General features: G+C 43.6%; 1 protein-coding gene across 1 annotated transcript in view; it reads left to right on the top strand.

Moving 5' to 3' along the window:
• Positions 1-20,989, top strand: part of TTC21A (tetratricopeptide repeat domain 21A) — a 325,510-nt gene that overhangs the window by 248,114 nt on the left and 56,407 nt on the right. The window contains exon 21 of the mRNA XM_063925168.1: positions 20,500-20,581. Within this exon, the coding sequence (XP_063781238.1) occupies positions 20,500-20,581 (82 nt within the window). The remainder of the gene's footprint in view (positions 1-20,499; positions 20,582-20,989) is intronic.

Here is a 20,989-nt window from a genome sequence, read left to right as displayed (position 1 = left end):
TACATCATCAATGTACCGACGGTATAAAAATAACCGTGCTGCTGTTAATGGATTGGAAAAAAAGAGATCACATTCAACCCCCCACATGTAAGAATTCGCGAACGAGGGTGCTACGGAAGATCCCATAGCACACCCCGTCCGTTGAAGAAAAAACTTATCGTCAAAAATAAAATAATTATGTGACAAAGTAAATTGTAACAACTGTATAAGGAAGTCAATGTCTGGACCTGAATAGGCGATGTTGCCTGTAATCAATCTTCTGACTGCCTGTACACCTGCCTGGTGTGGAATGCAGGTATACAGGCTGGCAACATCTATGGTAACCAGAGACACACCATCAGGTACCTGTTCTATGCTAGCCAGCAACTTCAACAGGGAACTGGAATCTTTCAAGTGTGTACTGGTTCCCTGTACACAAGGTTGCAAAAAGACATCAAGGTAAATGGCCACTGGCTCACACAGAGACCCCCGGGCGGAAATGATGGGTCTGCCCGGTGGTCTCTGTGCGTCCTTGTGGACCTTGGGTATAGTGTAGAACACAGGGGATACTGGGTATTCACAGAATAATTTGGCATATATTTCAGTAGTGATAATGCCCTCAACACGAGCCTGCTCCAACAGTTCTTTGAGTTCTTCTTTAAATTCTTGTGATGGATCTTTACTTAGAGTACTATAGGTGTTATGGTCCCGGAGCAATCTCAAGCATTCATCCATATAGTCCCCAATGTCCTGAATGACGATGGATCCGCCTTTATCAGCCCCGCGTATGACTATGTCTTTTCTATTACTTAATGATTTGAGGGCTGCTCTCTCATCTGGTCGGAGGTTATGGTGTAGTGGTAACCTCTTTTCATCCGTTGTATCGGCGGCTTCCAGCATCCTATGAAAAGTTTTGATCGAGGCATTGTATGACACCGGGTCAAATCTCGACCTGGGGCCCAGTTTCTGCAGTCTCTGCGGTTAGCAGCCCCCATGAAATCTGTTTTCTTGACATTTTGATTAAACTGAAAAATGGCAGGCTAGAAACTTGTTTGTATAGGAAACCTACAGACCGCAATACTATACTGCGACATGATAGTTTCCATCCACCAGCGACCATTAAAGGCCTGCCTTATTCACAGTTTCTTAGAGTATGCAGAACCAATAGCCAGATCCATACTAGAGATGTCCAACTCGATGAGATGGAACAGAGGTTCCGAGATAGAGGGTACCCTCAGCAATTACTCTCAGCGGCTCGCACTAAGGCGACTGCAGCCAAGAGAAATGACCTATTTACACCAAATAGGTCTAAAGACATGTCCAAAACCATCCCTTGGGCATGTGAATATAAAACGAATAGCAGGCTAGTACAACACAAATTACGTACCCTTTGGCCGATAGTCGCAAGCGATCCTGATCTGGAAGTGTTCAGGGGTACTCGAGTGATGTCCAGTTACACAAGGGGTAGGAGCATCAGAGACCATTTGGTGAAAACCGATATGTCCAAATTTAAAACAAGACCCACCCACTTTATGACAAGAAAAAATGGATGTTTCAAATGTATTGGGTGCACTACTTGCACGTACATGTCACCTGGGGATTCCATCGCCCACCCATGCACAGGAAAGAAGTTTAAAATTAAATGGCCCCTAACCTGTAGCACAAAATTCGTGATATATGCCATCATATGCCCATGTGGGCGTTATTATATAGGCAAAACAGAGTGCCAATTCAAGGTCAGGATGGCACAGCACAGGCTGGCCATCAGAAATGCACTAGCCACAGGAGGGGGTGACCAGCCTGTTGCTAAGCATTTTGCGGAATTTCGCCACAGTATGGCCACCCTTAAACATCGTATTATAGATCACGTCCCGGAAGCTTTACGGGGGGGCAATAGGGGCAAGAGACTCCTACAACTCGAATCCATGTGGATCCACAGGTTGAACACGTTAAAACCCAATGGGCTCAATGACAATTTGGGCCTAATTAACTTTATTTAAGAATCACTTTTCTAGTCGGGTCGTCAGTAACAATAAATGCTCTTTAAATAAGCATACCTCTTGCTATGGCCCGTTAATAGATCCAGCAATAGGGCAGTGAGTAAGGGCTGTCAGTTTGGATAAGCTGTCTACCAGGCCCTAACAGTAGTATAACAGTTTAAGGGTTAATTGAAATCCAGGGATAAAGGATGCCTGATGGACATTCCAAACTGTAAATCAGAATGACAGGGCCAGGTGCAATATGCCACCGTTTTTATAGGAATTTCACGATTATGTAACTAACATGTTTTAACATAAGAATATGTAAAATAAGTTTTATCTAAATATCACTTTTTTATGCACAATAATATCCAATCTAAGTGTTGATGTATTGTTTTTTGATATGATTGTTGTGTTATCGCTGCCTGCACTGATGTTGCATTTGTATTACACGTAGCGTTGCCATGGACACAACGGAGGGGTCCCGCGACGTCACTTCCGGTCCACGCTGATCAGGGCGGAAGCACGGAGCGGAGGCTCCGACGGGTGCCCATCTGGTAACGAACAGAGGATTGAATGCATGTGCACACGGGGTGAGTAATGGGTTATGCTATTTAAGTTGGTTTGATGCACTGTCACTTTATCCTGACGAAGGGGAGTTTGGTCCCCGAAACGTTGATGTCACTTGCTGTGAATACACTGTGAATTTGCAAGTCTCCGAGTGCCGCCTCTTCTTTTCTCTGTTTATCTACACCGGAGGGGAACCTGCGGATGGGGAAGGCACAGGAGCAAGATACATCCCGCTGCGGATACAGTGAGTGCCGGGGTTAAAACACAAGTATATATATATATATATATATATATATATATATATATATATATATATAAAACAATATATACATAATTCTGCGCTGTAGTGAGCTACACCCTGGAACGAACCCTCTGTTAGCTAGGGTACTATGATAAAATGCAAAAAACTGTATTTCCAAGGGAGCTGTATAAAATTATTTGCTTCTTATATATTTCCAATCTAGACCACTAATTAATAAAATTCAATTTTATTCATGTATTAACACTGTACACTGGACTGCAGTTAGTGCAATTACTGCATCATTTTCATACAGACGATACATCCACATTAAAAAACATATGACAATAAAACCATAAATGGTATAATATTTTGTACATAAAGAGTTTCTTAATCCAATGGTGTCTCCAAATCAAATCAATGGATGTCTGATGTTCTCACATACATAATATATATCCAACGCGTTTCGTCCTTCTGGACTTCATCAGGGGTTCATATCAAAGGAGTCTAGGAAACTCTGTGCGGTATAAAACCAACCATATGGTCGCGGTGCTCCCACAATTAAAAGATCAATATGATTTTGCAATGGTACAACAATGGTGCTGAATTTACTGTTGACAACAAGTAAGTTGTGTAAATCAAGCGTCTCAGTGTGGATGGTGCTCCTGAACAGCAGTATATCTATCTTTCTCTAACGTCCTAAGTGGATGCTGGGGACTCCGTAAGGACCATGGGGAATAGCGGCTCCGCAGGAGACTGGGCACATCTAAAGAAAGCTTTAGGACTATCTGGTGTGCACTGGCTCCTCCCCCCATGACCCTCCTCCAAGCCTCAGTTAGGATACTGTGCCCGGACGAACGAGAAGGGTGCACACTAGGGGCTCTCCTGAGCTTCTTAGTGAAAGTTTTAGTTTAGGTTTTTTATTTTCAGTGAGACCTGCTGGCAACAGGCTCACTGCATCGAGGGACTAAGGGGAGAAGACGCGAACTCACCTGCGTGCAGAGTGGATTGGGCTTCTTAGGCTACTGGACATTAGCTCCAGAGGGACGATCACAGGCCCAGCCTGGATGGGTCCCAGAGCCGCGCCGCCGGCCCCCTTACAGAGCCAGAAGGCAGAAGAGGTCCGGAAAATCGGCGGCAGAAGACGTCCTGTCTTCAATAAGGTAGCGCACAGCACTACAGCTGTGCGCCATTGCTCTCAGCACACTTCACACTCCGGTCACTGAGGGTGCAGGGCGCTGGGGGGGGGCGCCCTGAGACGCAATAATAAACACCTTGGATGGCAAAAAAATGCATCACATATAGCTCCTGGGCTATATGGATGCATTTAACCCCTGCCAAAATACATAAAAAAACGGGAGATAAGGCCGCCGATAAGGGGGCGGAGCCTATCTCCTCAGCACACTGGCGCCATTTTCCCTCACAACTCCGTTGGAGGGAAGCTCCCTGTCTCTCCCCTGCAGTCACTACACTACAGAAAGGGTTAAAAAAGAGAGGGGGGGCACTAATTACGCGCAGTATTAAAGATACAGCAGCTATAAGGGGAAAAACACTTATATAAGGTTATCCCTGTATATATATATAGCGCTCTGGTGTGTGCTGGCAAACTCTCCCTCTGTCTCCCCAAAGGGCTAGTGGGGTCCTGTCCTCTATCAGAGCATTCCCTGTGTGTGTGCTGTATGTCGGTACATTTGTGTCTACATGTATGAGGAGAAAAATGATGTGGAAACGGAGCAGATTGCCTGTAATAGGGATGTCACCCCTTAGGGGGTCGACACCTGAGTGGATGAACTGTTGGAAGGAATTACGTGACAGTGTCAGCTCTGTATAAAAGACAGTGGTTGACATGAGACAGCCGGCTACTCAGCTTGTGCCTGTCCAGACGTCTCATAGGCCATCAGGGGCTCTAAAGCGCCCGTTACCTCAGATGGCAGATATAGACGCCGACACGGATACTGACTCCAGTGTCGACGGTGAAGAGACAAATGTGACTTCCAGTAGGGCCACACGTTACATGATTGAGGCAATGAAAAATGTTTTTACACATTTCTGATAATACGAGTACCACCAAAAAGGGGTATTATGTTCGGTGAGGAAAAACAACCTGTAGTTTTCCTGAATCTGAGAAATTAAATGAGGTGTGTGATGATGCGTGGTTTTCCCCCGATAACAACTGATAATTTCTAAAATGTTATTGGCATTATATCCTTTCCCGCCAGAGGTTAGGGTGCGTTGGGAAACACCCCCTAGGGTGGATAAAGCGCTCACACGCTTGTAAGGGCTCTACCCTCTCCTGAGATGGCCGCCCTTAAGGATCCTGCTGATAGAAAGCAGGAGGGTATCCTAAAATGTATTTACACACATACTGGTGTTATACTGCGACCAGCAATCGCCTCAGCCTGGATGTGCAGTGCTGGGTTGGCGTGGTCGGATTCCCTGACTGAAAATATTGATACCCTAGATAGGGACAGTATATTATTGCCTATAGAGCATTTAAAAGATGCATTTCTATATATGCGTGATGCACAGCGGAATATTTGCCGACTGGCATCAAGTCAAAGTGCGTTGTCCATTTCTACCAGTAGAGGGTTATGGACACGTCAGTGGTCAGGTGATGCGTATTCCAAACGGCATTTGGAAGTATTGCCTTATTAAAGGGAGGAGTTATTTGGGGTCGGTCTTTCAGACCTGGTGGCCACGGCAACAGCTGGGAAATCCACGTTTGTACCCCAGGTCGCCTCTCAACATGAGAAGACGCCGTATTATCAGGCGCAGTCTTTTCGTGGACAAGCGGGCAAAAGATTCCTCATTTCTGCCCCGTGACAGAGGGAGAGGAAAAAGGCTGCAGAAATCAGCCAGTTCCCAGGAACAGAAACCCTCTCCCGCCTCTGCCAAGCCCTCAGTATGACGCTGGGGCTTTACAAGCAGAATCAGGCACGGTGGGGGGCCCGTCTCAATGAATTTCAGCGCGCAGTGGGCTCACTCGCAAGTAGACCCCTGGATCCTTCAGGTGATATCTCAGGGGTACAAATTAGAATTCGAGACGTCTCCCCCTCGCCGTTTCCTAAAGTCGGCTTTACCGATGTCTCCTTCTGACAGGGAGGCAGTGTTGGAAGCCATTCACAAGCTGTATTCCCAGCAGGTGATAACAAGGTACCCCTCCTGCAACAGGGAACGGGGTATTATTCCACACTGTTGTGGTACCGAAGCCGGACGTCTCGGTGAGACCAATTCTAAATCTAAAATCTTTGAACACTTACATACAGAGGTTCAAATTCAAGATTGAGTCACTCAGAGCAGTGATTGCGAACCTGGAAGAAGGGGACTACATGATGTCTCGGGACATCAAGGATACTTACCTTCATGTCAAAATTTACCCTTCTCATCAAGGGTACCTCAGGTTTATGGTACAGAACTGTCACTATCAGTTCAGACGCTGCCGTATGGATGGTCCACGGCACCCCGGGTCTTTACCAAGGTAATGGCCGAAATGATGATATTCCTTCGAAGGAAGGGAATTTTAGTTATCCTTTACTTGGACGATTCCCTGATAAGGGTAAGATCCAGGGAACAGTTGGAGGTCGGTGTAGCACTATTTCAGGTAGTGTTGCGGCAGCACGATTGGATTCTCAATATTCCAAAATCGCAGCTGGTTCCGACGACTTGTCTTCTGTTCCTAGGGATGATCCTGGACACAGTCCAGAAAAAGGCTTTTCTCCCGGAGGAAAAAGCCAGGGAGTTATCCGAGCTAGTCAGGAACCTCCTAAAACCGAGCCAAGTCTCAGTGCATCAATGCACAAGGGTTCTGGGTAAAATGGTGGCTTCCTAAGAAGCAATCCCATTCGGCAGATTCCACGCAAGAACTTTCCAGTGGGACCTGCTGGACAAATGGTCCGGGTCGCATCTTCAGATGCATCAGCGGATAACCCTGTCACCAAGGACAAGGGTGTCCCTCCTGTGGTGGTTGCAGAGTGCTCATCTTCTAGAGGGCCGCAGATTCGGCATTCAGGACTGGGTCCTGGTGACCACGGATGCCAGCCTGCGAGGCTGGGGAGCAGTCACACAGGGAAGGAATATCCAGGGCTTATGGTCAAGTCTGGAGACATCACTTCACATAAATATCCTGAAGCTAAGGGCCATTTACAATGCTCTAAGCTTAGCAAGTCCTCTGCTTCAAGGTCAGCCGGTGTTGATCCAGTCGGACAACATCACGGCAGTCACCCACGTAAACAGACAGGGTGGCACAAGAAGCAGGAGGGCAATGGCAGAAGCTGCAAGGATTCTTCGCTGGGCGGAAAATCATGTGATAGCACTGTCAGCAGTATTCATTCCGGGAGTGGACAACTGGGAAGCAGACTTCCTCAGCACGACCTCCACCCGGGAGAGTGGGGACTTCACCCAGAAGTCTTCCACATGATTATAAACCGTTGGGAAAAACTCGACAGGTATTGCGCCAGGTCAAGGGACCCTCAGGCAATACCTGTAGACGTTCTGGTAACACCGTGGGTGTACCAGTCGGTGTATGTGTTCCCTCCTCTGCCTCTCATACCCAAGGTACTGAGATTGATAAGATGGAGAGGAGTAAGCACTATATTCGTGGCTCCGGATTGGCCAAGAAGGACTTGGTAACCGGAACTTCAAGAGATGCTCACGGAGGATCCGTGGCCTCTACCTCTAAGAAGGGACCTGCTCCAGCAAGGACCCTGTCTGTTCCAAGACTTACCACGGCTGCGTTTGACGGCATGGCGGTTGAACGCCGGACCCTGAAAAGGCATTCCGGATGAAGTCATCCCTATCCTGATCAAAGCCAGGAAGGATGTAACCGCAAAACATTATCACCGCATTTGGCGAAAATATGTTGCGTGGTGCGAGGCCAGTAAGGCCCGACGGAGGAAAATTCAACTGGGTCGTTTCCTACATTTCCTGCAAACAGGAGTGTCTATGGGCCTGAAATTGGGGTCCATTAAGGTTAAAATTTCAGCCCTGTCAATTTTCTTCCAAAAAGAACTAGCTTCAGTCCCTGAAGTTCAGACGTTTGTAAAAGGGGTACTGCATATACAGCCTCCTTTTGTGCCTTCAGTGGCACTTTGGGATCTCAATGTAGTTTTTGGGTTCCAAAAGTCACATTGGTTTGAACCACTTAAATCTGTGGAGTTAAAATATCTCACATGGAAAGTGGTCATGCTGTTGGCCCTGGCCTGGGCCAGGCGCGTGTCAGAATTGGAGGCTTTATCCTGTAAAAGCCCTTATCTGATTTTCCATTCGGACAGGGCGGAATTGAGGACTCGTCCTCAGTTTCTCCCTAAGGTGGTTTCAGCGTTTCACCTGAACCAACCTATTGTGGTGCCTGCGGCTACTAGGGACTTGGAGGACTCCAAGTTGCTAGACGTTGTCAGGGCCCTGAAAATATATGTTTCCAGGACGGCTGGAGTCAGGAAAACTGACTCGCTGTTTATCCTGTATGCACCCAACAAGCTGGGTGCTCCTGCTTCTAAGCAGACTGTTGCTCGTTGGATTTGTAGTACAATTCAGCTTGCACATTCGGTGGCAGGCCTGCCACAGCCAAAAATCTGTAAATGCCCACTCCACAAGGAAGGTGGGCTCATCTTGGGCGGCTGCCCGAGGGGTCTCGGCTTTACAACTTTGCCGAGCAGCTACTTGGTCAGGAGCAAATACGTTTGTAAAATTCTACAAAATTGATACCCTGGCTGAGGAGGACCTGGAGTTCTCTCAATTGGTGCTGCAGAGTCATCCGCACTCTCCCGCCCGTTTGGGAGCTTTGGTATAATCCCCATGGTCCTTACGGAGTCCCCAGCATCCACTTAGGACGTTAGAGAAAATAAGAATTTACTTACCGATAATTCTATTTCTCGTAGTCCGTAGTGGATGCTGGGCGCCCATCCCAAGTGCGGATTGTCTGCAATACTGGTACATAGTTATTGTTACCAAAAAAATCGGGTTATTGCTGTAGTGAGCCATCTTTTCTAGAGGCTCCTCTGTTATCATGCTGTTAACTGGGTTCAGATCACAAGTTGTACGGTGTGATTGGTGTGGCTGGTATGAGTCTTACCCGGGATTCAAGATCCTTCCTTATTGTGTACGCTCGTCCGGGCACAGTATCCTAACTGAGGCTTGGAGGAGGGTCATGGGGGTAGGAGCCAGTGCACACCAGATAGTCCTAAAGCTTTCTTTAGATGTGCCCAGTCTCCTGCGGAGCCGCTATTCCCCATGGTCCTTACGGAGTCCCCAGCATCCACTACGGACTACGAGAAATAGAATTATCGGTAAGTAAATTCTTATTATATATATCTATATATATATATATATCTATATATATATATATAATTCCAGATATGGTCGCACTCTCACCGACACAATAAATCAGCGACTGGGGTGACTCCCGAGAGGTCCAGCATGAAAATCCAGACTCCAACATATAGAAAACTAATATAGAGGGGCACTCACCAGAAATTTGCACTTAAAAAGCATTGAGTTTTAATGCATACTTATCAGAATAATGTCTCAAACAGATAATTAAATTTTCTTCGACGTTTACTGTATACTGGTGCATATGAACAGATGTAACTTGCTGTATATGCTGTGCTTGTTGTAATTTCCTGATGATGGTCCTGAGGGATCGAAACGTCGAAGAAAATTGAATTATCTATTTGAGACATTATTCTGATAAGTATGCATTAAAACTCAATGCTTTTTAAGTGCAAATTTCTGGTGAGTGCCCCTCTATATTAGTTTTCTATATATATATCAAGCAGAATTCTGGCACTCACCCCTGCATGTATTACAAATGCAATAAGCTCCGGTGCCCTCAGTATCACACTGCTATAAAGGCAGTGTTACCACACAAACTCACACTGCTGCTGCACTCAGAAGTAAAAAAGACAATAGGCAGGTCACCTGGTCAACGTTTCAATGTTCACACATTTATATATATATATATATATATATATATAAGCATAGGGCCGGCACTCCTCGGTTAATTGGTTACTGCGCTGGTGCCTTCACATGTACAGCAGTACATACATATAATTCTCACCGTGCGGCACTCAGCTTGTATGAAAAAGACACACTGGAAACCAGTAGCGTTAAACAACGTTTCAGTGCCTAAGCACTATCGTCAGGTTTATAAAAGAATGACACATAAATTACATACCTTTATACACAATCACCCGTGCAGTCTACCACGCCGGGAGTCCTCACGGACCCTCCTCGTTTCCGGCAGCGGCTGATGACATCATCAAGAAGTGCACCCATCACCAAGGTTACAAATAAACATGCAGCGATTCTACAGATATAACAATACATATAAGACAGATTGTCAATCAGATTGCCCCAATTGAACTGCGATCCAACCTGTAAGGCTAAGAAAAGCATTCAAAAGCAATTATAACTCAAATATTCATTTAATCCCCGCGGGGATAATACATCCAGTCGATGTATCCATTGAACCTCTCTCTGTATTAGTAATCGATTACGATCACCTCCTCTCACCGGTTTTTCTACCCAATCTATCATCCGATACCTAATGCTGGCTACACTATGCTTAAACTCCGCAAAGTGACGGGCAACTGGTTGATCCGATTTTTTGTCGCTACTCAATGCCGCTCTGATTGCTGATCTGTGCATTGACATGCGATCCTTAAATCTTCCCTGGGTTTTGCCTATATAGCTTAATCCACAGGGACAGATTATTTGGTATACAACATAGCACGTATTACATGTTAGATGATGTCGGATTAAAAACTTTTTTCCTGTGTGTGGATGGAAAAAGGCATCGCCTGCAATTAAAAAACTACAGGTGGTGCATCCACATTTGAAACAACCCAACTTTTTCTTAGACAAAAAATGCTGGGTACCAGTTGGTTTCTGGTTGCTAATATCTGTGCGTACCAAAAGATCCCTAAGATTTTTACCTCGTGTGAAACACGGCATAGGATTTACTTTTTGGAATGGCAATTGCTGATCTGTTTTAATTACATGCCAATGTTTCTTAATAGCGGCATTGATCTCACCTGATTGTGTGTTATATTGAGTGATGATCGGGACTCGTTCCTTTACTGTATTAACCTGTACCTTATTTAATAATTCATTCCGATCAATCAATAACACTCGCTCTTTCGTGTGATTCAGTAGATCTCTCTCATATCCCCTTAAATATAATTTCTCTATTAGTGCATCAATCTGTTTAGTGGCCGTCTCTGTGTTTGAATTGATTCTCCTAATTCTTAACATTTGTGAATATGGAAGTGAATTTTTTAATTTTGATGGATGACAGCTGTTATATTGTAATAAGGTATTCCTGTCTGTTTCTTTCAAGAATACAGATGTCACAAATTGATTATTGACTGATTTGATATCAACATCCAAATAATCTATAGAATGTTGATTAATACGAAATGTGAATTTAATTGGACTTCCACTATCATTGATCTTTTCCATTAATTTGCAAAAGGTATCCTTAGAGCCCGACCACACAATAAACAAATCGTCTATATAGCGGGTATACAAGACAATGTTAGAATAAACCACCTCCTCAGAGAAAAATAAATGTTGTTCGACACTAAACATATAAATGTTAGCTATAGCTGGGGCCACAGCAGAGCCCATTGAGCAGCCGCTCAATTGAATATAATATTTTTTGTCAAACAAAAAGTAATTCTTCTTGAGGGTAAACTCCAAAAGACATATGCAAAATTCAACAAATGCCATATCATACAAATCACAATCTAACAAAAACCTTTTCACCGCCTGTAAACATTGATTATGTGGTATAACTGTATATAAGCTGACAACATCTGCGCAGACCATCCACGATCCTTCTGGGATGCTGCCCAGAGCTGTCAGCTTATTAATAAACATAGTGGTGTCCAGAAGGAAATTCTTGTGCCGTTGGACTAACGGTTGCAAGATGGAATCAAGATATGTTGAAATTGGTTGTGTCAAAGAACCCTTTGCAGCAACAATAGGGCGTCCTGGTGGGGGTGACACCCCTTTATGTATCTTAGGCAGTGTGTAAAGTACTGGGGTGATAGGATATTTTGGTAATAAAGCATCTGCCAATTTCTGATTAATGATGCCCTCATGTACCGCTGCCTTTAAAATAACACCCAGTTCTTCTTGAAATTTATTCACTGGATCGCCCGTCAGTTCTTTGTACGTTGTCTCATCATGTAATTGACGAAGAATTTCACTACGATAATCTTTAAGATCTTGCAAGACGATCGCTCCGCCCTTATCCGCCGGTCGTATAATTAATTCCGAATTTTTTGACAAAGTATTAATGGCCTTCCTCTCTTCTGGGGTTAAATTAGGATGTACTTCCTTAGGTCGTGTTGTAACATTTTTAACCTCTTTGTCAACCAAACGCATAAATGTTTTTAAACTTGAATTATTTGTATTTGGATCGAATGTAGATTTTGGAATGATCTTTCTCAGCTGTTCCGGAATAGGGTTTGCTGTAACGCTTATTTCTGGTATAGTGGACTTACTGAAAAATTCTTTTATCTTTAATTTCCTAAACAATTGATGTTTCTCTTGTTGCCACTTAAAATCATCAAAAAAAGTAGTTGGAATATAAGACAGACCCTTACTCAATAAAGATCTTTCTGACTGAGAAAGATCATAGGAAGATAAATTTAAAATTATTTCTTCTTTGATGTTGGTGGTTTCTTTGCTTGGTCGGATCCTTTTGTATTGGCCCCCCCTCCTTGTTGTTTTCCGTTTTTTGCCAGGAATTTTGCTCTAGTTTGGGCTCCAGATGTTGCTGTTCCGGGGGTTAACATTTCTGAGTCACTGTTAGTACTGCTGTCATTTTGTGATGAAAAGCCCAATCTTCCTGTTCTCTGCGGTCGACGGAAAAAAGGACGTCTATTAGTATTCCTTGTTTCTCCACAGGTCCATTGATATACTGTATGTAATTCATAGTCCTGTTGAACTTTAGAAAATTTTTCTTTTTTAAATTTCAATAAGTCTCTCCTGTACGTCGACACTTGAGTTTCTAATTTGGCCATCCAATCTCCGTTAGGATCCGTGCTCAGTTTGCTCGCATGCTGTTTTTCAAATAGCTGAATTTTTTCTTGTAGAGCCTTTTGTTCTTTTTTAGCGAATTCTATGATTAACAGCATGAGATCAAACGAGCATCGATTCATTATCCCCACCCATTTTTTGCAAAACTGTAAATCATGTCTGCCCACTGTCGGGCCATTTTTCATCCGTAATCCTCTCGGGATTATTTTGGCTTTATAATGATCACTCAAAGATATCGCATGAAAGTGGTAATCAATCTCTTTCCTTTTCATTTTCCATAATTCTTTGTAAAGGATGTCTCCCATAGCAGATTCTGGTTGCGTATTTAGACCTTGTATTTCCAAAATAATTTTAGCCTCTGCATCTGAGAATCCAAAGGTCTCACTTCCAGAAAGAAGCGCTGGATTAAACTGGATGTCAGCTTCTATTTCTCCCCCCTCCGCCATGCTGAGTTGTATGGGGGCTGATATGCTGATTAGTTATTCACAAATCCTGTGGGCAAATCTAATTGACCAAACTATCTCAATAGCGGTCAAAAGTAAAGTCCAGGTAAGGTAAGATTCCAACCTCTGAACTCCTTAATCCTTGTAGAACCAGCTGCCACACATCAAAAACTGAGTGGATGATATAGTACCTTGATATTTCCATACATCATTACCAGGTGCCTTGCCAAATTAGGAATTTGAGCACAATCCCAGAATATATAAGCATAGGGCCGGCACTCCTCGGTTAATTGGTTACTGCGCTGGTGCCTTCACATGTACAGCAGTACATACATATAATTCTCACCGTGCGGCACTCAGCTTGTATGAAAAAGACACACTGGAAACCAGTAGCGTTAAACAACGTTTCAGTGCCTAAGCACTATCGTCAGGTTTATAAAAGAATGACACATAAATTACATACCTTTATACACAATCACCCGTGCAGTCTACCACGCCGGGAGTCCTCACGGACCCTCCTCCTTTCCGGCAGCGGCTGATGACATCATCAAGAAGTGCACCCATCATAACCTTGGTGGTAATGATGTATGGAAATATCAAGGTACTATATCATCCACTCAGTTTTTGATGTGTGGCAGCTGGTTCTACAAGGATTAAGGAGTTCAGAGGTTGGAATCTTACCTTACCTGGACTTTACTTTTGACCGCTATTGAGATAGTTTGGTCAATTAGATTTGCCCACAGGATTTGTGAATAACTAATCAGCATATCAGCCCCCATACAACTCAGCATGGCGGAGGGGGGAGAAATAGAAGCTGACATCCAGTTTAATCCAGCGCTTCTTTCTGGAAGTGAGACCTTTGGATTCTCAGATGCAGAGGCTAAAATTATTTTGGAAATACAAGGTCTAAATACGCAACCAGAATCTGCTATGGGAGACATCCTTTACAAAGAATTATGGAAAATGAAAAGGAAAGAGATTGATTACCACTTTCATGCGATATCTTTGAGTGATCATTATAAAGCCAAAATAATCCCGAGAGGATTACGGATGAAAAATGGCCCGACAGTGGGCAGACATGATTTACAGTTTTGCAAAAAATGGGTGGGGATAATGAATCGATGCTCGTTTGATCTCATGCTGTTAATCATAGAATTCGCTAAAAAAGAACAAAAGGCTCTACAAGAAAAAATTCAGCTATTTGAAAAACAGCATGCGAGCAAACTGAGCACGGATCCTAACGGAGATTGGATGGCCAAATTAGAAACTCAAGTGTCGACGTACAGGAGAGACTTATTGAAATTTAAAAAAGAAAAATTTTCTAAAGTTCAACAGGACTATGAATTACATACAGTATATCAATGGACCTGTGGAGAAACAAGGAATACTAATAGACGTCCTTTTTTCCGTCGACCGCAGAGAACAGGAAGATTGGGCTTTTCATCACAAAATGACAGCAGTACTAACAGTGACTCAGAAATGTTAACCCCCGGAACAGCAACATCTGGAGCCCAAACTAGAGCAAAATTCCTGGCAAAAAACGGAAAACAACAAGGAGGGGGGGCCAATACAAAAGGATCCGACCAAGCAAAGAAACCACCAACATCAAAGAAGAAATAATTTTAAATTTATCTTCCTATGATCTTTCTCAGTCAGAAAGATCTTTATTGAGTAAGGGTCTGTCTTATATTCCAACTACTTTTTTTGATGATTTTAAGTGGCAACAAGAGAAACATCAATTGTTTAGGAAATTAAAGATAAAAGAATTTTTCAGTAAGTCCACTATACCAGAAATAAGCGTTACAGCAAACCCTATTCCGGAACAGCTGAGAAAGATCATTCCAAAATCTACATTCGATCCAAATACAAATAATTCAAGTTTAAAAACATTTATGCGTTTGGTTGACAAAGAGGTTAAAAATGTTACAACACGACCTAAGGAAGTACATCCTAATTTAACCCCAGAAGAGAGGAAGGCCATTAATACTTTGTCAAAAAATTCGGAATTAATTATACGACCGGCGGATAAGGGCGGAGCGATCGTCTTGCAAGATCTTAAAGATTATCGTAGTGAAATTCTTCGTCAATTACATGATGAGACAACGTACAAAGAACTGACGGGCGATCCAGTGAATAAATTTCAAGAAGAACTGGGTGTTATTTTAAAGGCAGCGGTACATGAGGGCATCATTAATCAGAAATTGGCAGATGCTTTATTACCAAAATATCCTATCACCCCAGTACTTTACACACTGCCTAAGATACATAAAGGGGTGTCACCCCCACCAGGACGCCCTATTGTTGCTGCAAGGGGTTCTTTGACACAACCAATTTCAACATATCTTGATTCCATCTTGCAACCGTTAGTCCAACGGCACAAGAATTTCCTTCTGGACACCACTATGTTTATTAATAAGCTGACAGCTCTGGGCAGCATCCCAGAAGGATCGTGGATGGTCTGCGCAGATGTTGTCAGCTTATATACAGTTATACCACATAATCAATGTTTACAGGCGGTGAAAAGGTTTTTGTTAGATTGTGATTTGTATGATATGGCATTTGTTGAATTTTGCATATGTCTTTTGGAGTTTACCCTCAAGAAGAATTACTTTTTGTTTGACAAAAAATATTATATTCAATTGAGCGGCTGCTCAATGGGCTCTGCTGTGGCCCCAGCTATAGCTAACATTTATATGTTTAGTGTCGAACAACATTTATTTTTCTCTGAGGAGGTGGTTTATTCTAACATTGTCTTGTATACCCGCTATATAGACGATTTGTTTATTGTGTGGTCGGGCTCTAAGGATACCTTTTGCAAATTAATGGAAAAGATCAATGATAGTGGAAGTCCAATTAAATTCACATTTCGTATTAATCAACATTCTATAGATTATTTGGATGTTGATATCAAATCAGTCAATAATCAATTTTTGACATCTGTATTCTTGAAAGAAACAGACAGGAATACCTTATTACAATATAACAGCTGTCATCCATCAAAATTAAAAAATTCACTTCCATATTCACAAATGTTAAGAATTAGGAGGGGTATATGCAATAGCGGGCGAATTGGCAAAATAGGCGAATTCCGGGCCGTTTTCGCCTCCAAAAATCAATTCGCCTATGCAGTGCAGTCATTTTTCGCAAAAAAACGGCCCGTCAAAATTCGCCTTTTCTCAATTCGCCTTTTTCCGAATTCGCCTTTTCTGCAATGGTACAGATGCTGCAATTCGCCTCCAGCATATTCAATTCAAGTTTGGAAATTCGCCTGCAGTGCTTTTAGACAGCAAATTCGCGATTTTCACTCCGCCACACTTTGGAGGGTGAAAACAAATAAAAAAATTTTAAACATGTTTTTTTTTGTGTTTTTTTTTTTAGGAATAGCAGATCTATTTATATTAGAAGGGATTAGGTTTTTTTTTTTTTTTGGGGGGAGGCACAAATATTATTTATATATTTTTTAAAATAATATTTTTATTTTTTTATTTTTTTTATTGCTGGAACGGTAAAATCCGGGGAAAAAATGGCGTGGGGTCCCCCCTCCAAAGCATAACCAGCCTCGGGCTCATTGAGCTGGTCCTGGTTCTAAAAATGCGGGGAAAAAATTGACAGGGGATCCCCCGTATTTTTAAAACCAGCACCGGGCTCTGCGCCTGATGCTGGTGCCAAAAATACGGGGGACAAAACGAGTAGGGGTCCCCCGTATTTTTAACACCAGCATCGGGCTCCACTAGCTGGACAGATAATGCCACAGCCGGGGGTCACTTTTATACAGTGCCCTGCGGCCGTGGCATCAAATATCCAACTAGTCACCCCTGGCCGGGGAACCCTGGGGGAATGGGGACCCCTTCAATCAAGGGGTCCCCCCCCCCCCAGCCACCCAAGGGCCAGGGGTGAAGCCCGAGGCTGTCCCCCCCCATCCAATGGGCTGCGGATGGGGGGGCTGATAGCCTTTGTGTTCAAAAAAAAAGATATTGTTTTTTCCATTAGTACTACAAGTCCCAGCAAGCCTCCCCTGCAAGCTGGTACTTGGAGAACCACAAGTACCAGCATGCGGGAGAAAAACGGGCCCGCTGGTACCTGTAGTTCTAATGGAAAAAAAATACCCAAATAAAAACAGGACACAGACACCGTCGACAGTAAAACTTTATTACACACTGCCGACACACACATACTTACCTATGTTCACACGCCGACATCGGTCCTCTTCTCCATGTAGAATCCCGGGGTACCTGAAAATAAAAGATCAATTATACTCACCTCAACAGGCTCCAGAGATAAATCCACGGACTTGGCAAAAAAAGAAAGCGCATTTACCCGCACCAAAAACGGACTGAAAGGTGTCCCATGCTGACACATGGGACACCTATCCACGATTAAGATCTGTCAGTGACAGTTGTCACTGACAGGTCTCTAAGCCAATCAGGAAGCGCAACTTCGTTGCGCTAACCTGATTGGCTGATCGCTGTGACAGCGCATCGCACAGCTCCCTCCATTATATTCAATGGTGGGAACTTAGCGGCTAGCGGTGAGGTCACCCGCCGGTCAGCGGTGACCGGCGGGTGACCCCACCGCTAGCCGCTAAGTTCCCACCATTGAAAGTAATGGAGGGAGCTGTGCGAGGCGCTGTCAGAGTACAGACGGCGTCCAGCCAATCAGATGAGCGCCACGGCAGTAGCGCTTCCTGATTGGCTGAAGGGACATCAGTGACAGGAGTCACGTGATGTCCCGGCATTCGGGGAGAGGGGTCCCATGTGTCAGCATGGGACCCCTTTCGGTCCGCAGGTCCGGTTGTTCGTTTTCTGTTTTTGCCAAGTCCGTGGATTTATCTCTGGAGCCTGTTGAGGTGAGTATAATTGATCTTTTATTTTCAGGTACCCCGGGATTCTACATGGAGAAGAGGACCGATGTCGGCGTGTGAACATAGGTAAGTATGTGTGTGTCGGCAGTGTGTAATAAAGTTTTACTGTCGACGGTGTCTGTGTCCTGTTTTTATTTGGGTATTTTTTTCCCATTAGAACTACAGGTACCAGCGGGCCCGTTTTTCTCCCGCATGCTGGTACTTGTGGTTCTCCAAGTACCAGCTTGCAGGGGAGGCTTGCTGGGACTTGTAGTACTAATGGAAAAAACAATATCTTTTTTTTTTAACACAAAGGCTATCAGCCCCCCCATCCGCAGCCCATTGGATGGGGGGGGACAGCCTCGGGCTTCACCCCTGGCCCTTGGGTGGCTGGGGGGGGGGGACCCCTTGATTGAAGGGGTCCCCATTCCCCCAGGGTTCCCCGGCCAGGGGTGACTAGTTGGATATTTGATGCCACGGCCGCAGGGCACTGTATAAAAGTGACCCCCGGCTGTGGCATTATCTGTCCAGCTAGTGGAGCCCGATGCTGGTGTTAAAAATACGGGGGACCCCTACTCGTTTTGTCCCCCGTATTTTTGGCACCAGCATCAGGCGCAGAGCCCGGTGCTGGTTTTAAAAATACGGGGGATCCCCTGTCAATTTTTTCCCCGCATTTTTAGAACCAGGACCAGCTCAATGAGCCCGAGGCTGGTTATGCTTTGGAGGGGGGACCCCACGCCATTTTTTTTTCGGGTTTTTCCCCGTTTTTTCCCGTTTTTTAAAATCGCGGTAAAATCCGCAAAATCAGCCGATTTTCGCCCGCGACTCTGGCGAATCCGTTTTTCATTGCATATGGTGAATTCCGGAAGCCACCTTCCGGAATTCACCTGGCGAATTTGGTCGAATTGAAAAAACGGCGATAATTGCCGCGATTTCGCCCGCTATTGCATATACCCCGGAGAATCAATTCAAACACAGAGACGGCCACTAAACAGATTGATGCACTAATAGAGAAATTATATTTAAGGGGATATGAGAGAGATCTACTGAATCACACGAAAGAGCGAGTGTTATTGATTGATCGGAATGAATTATTAAATAAGGTACAGGTTAATACAGTAAAGGAACGAGTCCCGATCATCACTCAATATAACACACAATCAGGTGAGATCAATGCCGCTATTAAGAAACATTGGCATGTAATTAAAACAGATCAGCAATTGCCATTCCAAAAAGTAAATCCTATGCCGTGTTTCACACGAGGTAAAAATCTTAGGGATCTTTTGGTACGCACAGATATTAGCAACCAGGAACCAACTGGTACCCAGCATTTTTTGTCTAAGAAAAAGTTGGGTTGTTTCAAATGTGGATGCACCACCTGTAGTTTTTTAATTGCAGGCGATGCCTTTTTCCATCCACACACAGGAAAAAAGTTTTTAATCCGACATCATCTAACATGTAATACGTGCTATGTTGTATACCAAATAATCTGTCCCTGTGGATTAAGCTATATAGGCAAAACCCAGGGAAGATTTAAGGATCGCATGTCAATGCACAGATCAGCAATCAGAGCGGCATTGAGTAGCGACAAAAAATCGGATCAACCAGTTGCCCGTCACTTTGCGGAGTTTAAGCATAGTGTAGCCAGCATTAGGTATCGGATGATAGATTGGGTAGAAAAACCGGTGAGAGGAGGTGATCGTAATCGATTACTAATACAGAGAGAGGTTCAATGGATACATCGACTGGATGTATTATCCCCGCGGGGATTAAATGAATATTTGAGTTATAATTGCTTTTGAATGCTTTTCTTAGCCTTACAGGTTGGATCGCAGTTCAATTGGGGCAATCTGATTGACAATCTGTCTTATATGTATTGTTATATCTGTAGAATCGCTGCATGTTTATTTGTAACCTTGGTGATGGGTGCACTTCTTGATGATGTCATCAGCCGCTGCCGGAAAGGAGGAGGGTCCGTGAGGACTCCCGGCGTGGTAGACTGCACGGGTGATTGTGTATAAAGGTATGTAATTTATGTGTCATTCTTTTATAAACCTGACGATAGTGCTTAGGCACTGAAACGTTGTTTAACGCTACTGGTTTCCAGTGTGTCTTTTTCATACAAGCTGAGTGCCGCACGGTGAGAATTATATATATATATATATATATATATATATATATAATATACACTCAACACTCAATGTACGCCTGGCTACACCTATGCTATGTTACCAACAAACCCAGAACCCAGGTAATTAGTACCCCTCCCTCCCCTTTTCTCAGTGCCAGTGTACACATCCATGTTATTATTACGCACTTCAAACCTGTAAGTTAGGGAGCAGTTGCATCAAATTTGGTATCAGGCCTTTTTTCTGTCTATGTTTATTCTGATTTGTTTTCTGCTAGATGATGGCAGACATCATGTTCCGGAAACAGGAATATGAGAAAGCTATAGAACATTATCATCAGGTTCTCAAAAAAACACCAGGTGAGATTGTGAGATATATATATATATATATATATATATATATATGTGTGTATATATATATATATATATATATATATATATATTTATTGATTGTGTGGTAGCTTGACACTCCCGATATATGTACACTGACTCAGGTGCCTCCTAGGTGAATTAATAGCTGCTTAGATCTCACCATACGGAAAGAAAGAGGCGGCACTCTGATGTTTCAAAATTCCAAAGGTGTTTAGTAAATCATAATTATCGTCAACGTTTCAAGGTCCGCAGACCTTTTCGTCAGGACGTTACAATAGTGAAAGTGAAAAAGCATGCTTTTTGACTTTCACTTTTGAAACGTCCTGACGAAAAGGTCTGCGGCGGTATAGCTGTGTATATATATATATATATATATATATATATATATATATATAT

Source organism: Pseudophryne corroboree, chromosome 5 (genome assembly GCF_028390025.1).
Source record: "Pseudophryne corroboree isolate aPseCor3 chromosome 5, aPseCor3.hap2, whole genome shotgun sequence".
NCBI classification, from domain to species: domain Eukaryota; kingdom Metazoa; phylum Chordata; class Amphibia; order Anura; family Myobatrachidae; genus Pseudophryne; species Pseudophryne corroboree.
The sequence above is the reverse complement of the archived record's forward strand: the minus strand, read 5'-3'. Positions and strand labels throughout refer to the sequence as shown.